This window comes from Lepisosteus oculatus, chromosome 6 (assembly GCF_040954835.1).
Source record: "Lepisosteus oculatus isolate fLepOcu1 chromosome 6, fLepOcu1.hap2, whole genome shotgun sequence".
Taxonomy (NCBI): Eukaryota; Metazoa; Chordata; class Actinopteri; order Semionotiformes; family Lepisosteidae; genus Lepisosteus; species Lepisosteus oculatus.
In genome coordinates, this window is record NC_090701.1 from 41,365,500 (window position 1) to 41,372,979 (window position 7,480).

At 52.9% G+C, this 7,480-nt stretch overlaps 1 protein-coding gene across 1 annotated transcript; it reads right to left on the reverse strand.

The window, feature by feature from the left end:
- Nucleotides 1-461: 461 nt before the first annotated feature.
- On the reverse strand, nucleotides 462-7,432 carry neu1 (neuraminidase 1). Its single transcript, XM_015354041.2, has 6 exons — nucleotides 7,229-7,432; nucleotides 5,219-5,408; nucleotides 4,416-4,678; nucleotides 3,923-4,105; nucleotides 3,402-3,621; nucleotides 462-1,808 (listed from the first exon to the last, which is right to left on the reverse strand). Exons 1-6 carry the CDS (start codon nucleotides 7,337-7,339, stop codon nucleotides 1,591-1,593), a joined length of 1,185 nt encoding a protein of 394 aa, XP_015209527.2. The 5' UTR covers nucleotides 7,340-7,432; the 3' UTR covers nucleotides 462-1,590.
- Between the last annotated feature and the right edge of the window lie 48 nt (nucleotides 7,433-7,480).

The window sequence follows — 7,480 nt, forward strand, 5'->3', positions numbered from 1 at the left end:
AACCAGGCTGCTGCATGCGCATTTGATGCGACATCTGCAATTTGGGCATAGAAATACCAATTATCACTCTGAAAAACGGAAGTCGGGATCCTGTAAATAATGCAACTCCGTAGTGACTGTAATGGAGGTAGACCCTGCCTTGAGAAAGGATAGGTTTACTGACCACAGCTTGTCTGTAGAAACTGGACACGGACAGACCAGAACGCCTCAGTAGTGGGAGTCACTACGGTGCTGGTTCAGTTCTGGTGCAGCCCAGGAGTGGGTGTCGGTTCTACAGAACCAGGAGGCCATATCAGTGTAACGGTAGAAGAGTGTTTTCCAGCCCCCCAGGTTAGTGAACTTACACTGCATTTACAATTTGTCTGCCATTATAACGGCAAAATTCTGCTTCGGTAATTCAAGAGCCCCAATGCTTAGAATATACAGTAGGTTCCAAAGACTTCAGAAAAATCAGGCAACACTATTTATTATGTACTTTATTAAGATGTTTATGCTTTACAAAATACATACAAGAACTTGGAAGTATTTTTCCCCAAAATTATTAAATAGGTTCCATGCAAGGAACATGTCCATTATCCCTGAGTTTGTCTTCCCCTCTGAACATGAACAAACACTCCAAGTCCACCGTATCCCTCTGTCCCACTGCTCTGTCAGCTCCCAGCTCAAGAAATCTCTGACCCACTCCCACCCGTGCATCCCAGACAGGCCCACAGACACACAGGAGAGCCCTGCCAGCTCCAGGAAGCCAGCGCTCAGCCTGGTCTACCACTGCCCCCCGGGGCTGGACAGAACAAATACCCCAGACCTGGTCTACCACTGCCCCCCAGGGCTAGACAGAACAAATACCCCAGACCTGGCCTACCACTGCCCCCCGGGGCTGGACAGAACAAATACCCCAGACCTGGTCTACCACTGCCCCCCGGGGTTGGACAGCAGAAAAACCCCAGAGCTGGTCTGCTACAACACTGCCCCCTGGGGCTCTATAGTAGAAATACCCCCAGACTACCACTGCCCCCTGGGGCTGGACAGAACAAATACCCCAGACCTGGTCTGCAACAACACTGCCCTCTGGGGCTCTAAAGTGGAAATACCCCCAGACTACCACTGCCCCCTGGGGCTGGACAGTGGAAACACCTCAGACGTTGACTACAACAACCCACCCCCGGTGCTACAAAGGAAACACCCCAGACCTGGTCCCTGGTCTACAGCGTCCCTGCCAGGCCTGGCACAGCGAGCCACAGGCTGGCAAGGGCTCAAGTACAACCCCTGATCACCAAGGCCTGTTCGCCCGTGCCAAGAACGGCCCAGGACTGCTGCCCCGCGCTCAAGCCTTCATGCGCCAAGGCTGGCAGCAACAGAGAGGAGAAAAAAATCACAGCAACAGGGTCAGGGCTAAATCAGGTTTTCCCATCCCAGAATAAGTGGGTTCTTGTGGATCCTGTGTGAAGTTCTAGAGCAGCAGTTCAGAAACATCCGTCCGGTTGCTCAGCGGGAACTGAAAGCTTTCCGCGTCGAAAACAAACCAGACCCCGACGAGACGCTGAGCTCCAGCAGCCTGACCTCTCCAGTGAGCGCGGCCCGCGCCGGGCCCTACACGCCCCCGTACAGGTGGATCTTGGCAAAGGAGACGGACTCATAGGCGTCCCGGTGCCCTTTCTCATAGACCACGTAGATGTACTTCCTGTCCTCCACGCGGCCGCGCAGCGTCGTCATGGAGGAGTAGGCGCTGGGGCCCCGCCACAGCCGCAGCGTCCGGGGCTCCCAGGACGAGCCGTTGGTGAAGGACCAGCGCAGCGTCAGGTTCACGCCTGGGGGCGGGGAGAGGGAGAGGGGTTACCGAGAGCGAGGCCACACCAGGGGGCAAGCGCCCGGCCCGGGGGTTTCTCTCTCCTCGGCCTGAAATCCGGCGCAACCCTGGCTCTGCTCACGGCCTTGTCCACGTGTGCTGTTACTAAGGCAACGTGCAGGCCCACACCCCCCACCCCACCCCAGTCACTCAATTCCCAGCAGCCCCAGTTCCCAGACTGTCTTCATGCCAGATTGATAAATAACAATTCCTCACACTTACATAGCTCTTTCCTGGACACTCCACTCAGCACTTTCTCAGCATTTTACAGGTAATGGGGATCCCCTCCACCACCCCCAGTGTGCAGCCCCACCTGGATGATACTCCAGTCTGCTCACACACACCAGCTCTCAGTGGGGAGGAGAGCAGAGTGATGAAGCCAGTTCAGAGATGGGGATTATTAGGAGGCCATGATGGGTAAAGGCCAGGGAGAAGTTTGGCCAGGACACCAGATTAACACACCTACTCTCGTTGAGAAACGCCCTGGGATTTTTACTGACCACAGGGAGTCGGGACCACGGTTTTATGTCTCATTCAGCTTTTTTACAGTATAGTGTCCCCGTCACTATACTGGGGTATTTGACCCACACAGACCACAGGGTGAGCGCCCCCTACTGGTCCCTCTAACACCTCTTCCAGCAGCAACCTTAGCTTTCCCAGGAGTCTCCCCTCCAGATACTGGCCAGGCCCTGAGCTCCAGTGGGCTGCCAGCTGGGAGCTGCAGGGTGATATGGCTGCTGGATATCTGGAGGGGAGAGGACCACAACACAGACTTGCGGACTCAGACGTTACACACTGCTGAGAGAGAGGCGGAGAGGCAAGCAGAGAGGATGGCGGGGCACCAACTGCGCCTGAGAAGAGTGTTAACAGGGTGTGTTGCATGTGCAACAGAGCTCCCCCCTCCCTGTGAGAAGTGACCTGTCTGAAACACCAGGGGGCGCCATGTGTCTTGAGAAAGAAAAGCTCCAACTCTTCCCTCAGCCTCAAAGCACGTGCCCTCCACGAGCTTGACAGGCCGCACAGGGGTGAGCAAAGTCAACAGGTATTTGCAAGGTGGTCAGGAAGACACGCTGGCCAGGGATGGCCAGTCTTATCCCCTACAAAGCACTGAATTTCAATAGTCGGAGACAGAAAACACTACGCCTGGACAGAGATTCAAAATTCAGAGCTCAAGTTTCAGAATTCTTAAAGGCAATGAGAGACACTCCAGAATACTTCTCTAGAACCACAAGTGGGAACTATGTGAAAGAGCATTTAAACCCGAGAACAGGAGTCTCTGCTTTACACAAAGGGTGGCGGGAGTGTGGAACAAGCTGCCCAGCCATGCTGTTGAGGCCGATACCCTGGATTCTCTAAAAAACACAGCTGGCTGAGGTCCTCCAATCGGGACAGGAGGCTGTGCTCTACACAAAGGGTGGCGGGAGAGTGGAACAAGCTGCCCCGCCATTTTGTTGAGGCCAATACCCCGGATTCTCCAAAAACACAGCTGGCTGAGATCCTGGGATCAGGGGTCTCCTCTCGCCTGTGACCCCCCCCCTCGTGCTCGGGCTCTTACGATGGTGGGGGTTGGCGGGGTTGGTGAAGAACAGCACCCCGTCCTTGAGCAGGGCTCCGGCCGCCACCGCGGGGTCCACGAGCGTCTCGTCGAAGCGCACGCTCTCCACGGGCAGCGTCTGGCAGCCGTCCTCGCTGCGCGCCAGCAGCCGGCAGCGGCAGTGGTACGCGTTCTGGTTGCGGGCGTTGACCACCACCGAGCCGTCGGGCATCTCCACCGGCTTCCAGGAGAGAGAGAGAGAGAGAGAGAGGCGGGGGGTGAGGCGGACAGAGAGGGGAACGGGACACAAGGACAACAGAGGTCAGTATCCACGGACAATGAGCTACTCAGGCAGGACAAGCAGAGACAGGCTGAGGCCAAGAGCTCAGAGCCAGAGCCAGGGCACTTGGTGACGATCAGCCAGCCAGATGGAAGAGGCTCAACATCAGGTGCATCACCTTGAGTGTTCGAAAACAAGTTTATTCGAAAATCCCTGAACCAGCATCCGAGTTACACCCCTCCCCCGTGTGCGAGAGACCTGCCTGGCACTCGTCTGGGTTGAAGTCCCCGGCGCGTTTCGGCTGGTTGTAAGGGATACTCTTCAGCGCTGCTCCGTTTCTCCAGGTCTGCCCGTGATCGTCGCTGAGCACACAGAACACCCCGTCCCCGCTGATCGTCCCGTGACCACACACTATCAGCCTGCCCTGAGCCGGGGGGAGGCGCTTCTACACGGACACAGACAGACCAATACACCAGGTGGTCAGGAACACTGATCGGGGACTGCGGCTGACTTTCTTATGCTGTAGTGTCCAGCCAGTGTGTCTGGACTGTATTAACCCCTCTCTCTCAGTGCAGTGTTAATGTCCTGTAGTGTCCAGTCAGTGTGTCTCGACTGTATTAACCCCTCTCTCTCAGTGTGTCCCACTGCACTGTTCAAATTGACAAAATACATGAGTACTGCCCATTATCATTAATTAAGCTTGTATTCAGTGTTTAATTAAAACACATGAACCCCTCCACCTCCTGCCCCCATACCTGGAGGCCGTAGCCTGGCCCTGGCATGAACATCTTGGTGCCCAGCTCGGTGGACAGGTTCCTGGGCCTGCTCCAGCTCAGCCCGTCATCAGCGCTGTGAATCAGCATGGTGCTGGACACGCTGCAGCCGACGTAGTGAGGGCACAGGGTGTACATGACAAACACCGTGCCCGTCTCCTCGTCCACCACCACAGAGCCCAGGTTCAGCCCATCGGTCACCTCCCCGTCGTCCACAATGAAGGAGGTAGGGCTCCATGTGGCACCTGAGAGAGGAGAGGGATCACAACTCTGAGCCAGGGAGACAAAACACTCTGACCCCATGATGACAAATACCATATACTACATGAGCAACATAAGACTGTACAGTACAGGCACCCTGACTGGACACTACAGTACATTAACACTGCACTGAGAGAGAGGGGTTAATACAGTCCAGACACACTGACTGGACACTACAGGACATTAACACTGCACTGAGAGAGAGGGGTTAATACAGTCCAGACACACTGACTGGACACTACAGTGCATTAACACTGCACTAAGAGAGAGGGGTTAATACAGTCCAGACACACTGACTGGACACTCCAGTACATTAACACTGCACTGAGAGAGAGGGGTTAATACAGTCGAGACACACTGACTGGACACTACAGGACATTAACACTGCACTGAGAGAGAGGTGTTAATACAGTCCAGACACACTGACTGGACACTACAGGACATTAACTCTGCACTGAGAGAGAGGGGTTAATACAGTCCAGACACTAAACTCAGAAGGAGGAACAGCGGGACCGGGGACTGACCTCTGTCTGTGGAGCGCCTAGTGGCAATGAACTTGGCTCCGCTGTCCGAGGAGGAGTGCTTCCTGGCCTCACAGAAAGCGAGCAGGCTGCCCTGCGGGGTGAAGGTCACCAGGGGGATCCGGTAAGTGTCCACTTCTCCAGCGCCGCCGCTGACCCAGAGCAGCTGCTCGTTCAGCAGCAGGGGGCTGACCTGGAGAGACAGAGGCCTCCTCGGTCCCGGTTCTGGAGCTGGGCCTGGGGCAGACCCTTCTCTGACCGGGGCAAGTACTGACTGATCTCCTGGCTGAGACTCTTCCAAGCTCAGTCCTGGTTTCCACAAATACCCCTGTTAAAGCACATTATTTCCCCCAGATCCACAACACAGAACTCTATTGTCTCTCCTCACCCTGACAGTCAAGACTTTGCTCCCTATTTCAAGTCAAGGTGCTTACTGGCATGACCAATGAGTAAAATCAGTGCTGCAAAAAGCAAAAAAAATATACTGTTAACAAAAAACAAAAATCTACAGACATTTACAATAAAGACACAATCATAAACATATGGAGCATTATCGGGAGACATGTTCAGTTTTCCTCAGGCTGAGACAGGAGATCACATACTGGGCTGCCAGTTCAGCTGAGTTCCCTCCTCCCTCTCCCAGTAGAATTGGGACGTGTTGTGATTCTGGCAGGTGTGGGACTTCTGGAATTCGATTTGTAAAGCTGGTGAAGAATGTTTCTCTAATCCCAGATTATCTGTCACAGTGCAGTAGGAAGTGCACCTCAGTCTCTGTTTCTCCCCGCTGGCAGTGGGAGCACAGGCTGTCCTCTCTGGGCAGCCAGGTCTGCCTGTGTCGCCCAGTTTCTATGGCCAGGCTGTGGTCACTGAGCCCGTACTTCATCAGGGTCTGTTTCTTTTTGCTGTTTCTTATCTTGGTCAAATATTTGGCTAGTGTGTATTGTCTGTTTAGGATTCTGTAGCATTCCAGTTTGTTGTGTTTGTGCGAGATATTGGTGTTTGATCTGTGCTGTGATTTCTGTCTGAGCAGCTCTGGGTGTCCAGCTGATGATGAGCAGGCAGGTGGACACCTGGGACACACCCACGGTGGGAGTTCTGATTGGTTACATTCCAGCACACCTGAGGGAAGGCCACTCTGAGCTCAGAACCTGAACAGTGCCAAGAGCAGTTACAAATCAAATATATCAGTCAAATATAAACCAGACAGAAATCTGAAGTCAATAAGCCTGTAATTAAGAACTTGGACGAAACAAGAAACAGAAGAAAGTCTTTCACGTGGACCAGGAACTTCTTGTGCTCAAATAATTGTAGATAACAGGTCAACGTTTACTCTAGCCTGGACAAAGTCAGCCCAATGGGCTTCTCCAGAATTAGAGAAACATGAACCAGAGGGCACCAGTGGAAAATACATGGAAGTGGATTTTAATCCTAACATGAGGCACTTCTTTACACAAAGGGTTGTAGGAGTGTGGAACAAGCTGCCCAGCCATGTTGCTGAAGCTGATTCCCTGGCTTCTTTCAAGAAATGGCTGGTGAGATCCTTGGATCTATTAACTATATCGAACAGAGAAAGTGGCTCGAACTTCCTCCTGTACAAGGAGTTTTTTGCTCTTAATCTTTGTAAAATATGACAAAAAAAAACAACCACCAGCAAAGACACTGGAAGCGCGGCGGGAACCAAGCCTTACCGCACTACCAAAACGGCAGCTTCAGCAAAACCGGATGTCTCTGAAACAAGCTTCTCTTAATTGTTGCTTGTGTGTGGACCCGACTAAAAAGGGGAACTTTTAGCCGTTCAAATAAATTTCTTTGCGACATCTTTATCTAAAACAAACTACCAGATTCGAGACAGGTAACAACACTACAGGGAAGGCTGGACCATCTCAACACCCCGTAATTTGATTAATAAATGAAAACTTTCCTCGCCGGAGATCTTGTTTACTAAAGGGCTACTTTGCATTATTCCTCCAAAGAACTAATACAAACATCACCCATCATTAGCGCGTTACTTACCTTCTCAAATCCCCCCGAACTCAGCGGGATTAACAATGTAATGACGGCGACTCCTACAGGAAGAAGGCGAATCCAGTTTCCTGGACTCTCCGTTTGACCAAAACTCCCCATCCAGCCTGTCCACGGCTCTAGAACACTCTCCCCCTACCGATACTCACAAGCCTCTGTTTCTGCTGCGGCTCCACCAGCGAGGCCGGAAAACAAACGATGATATCATATGACTTTAGCGGTCATGTGACCAAGAGGAGCCGT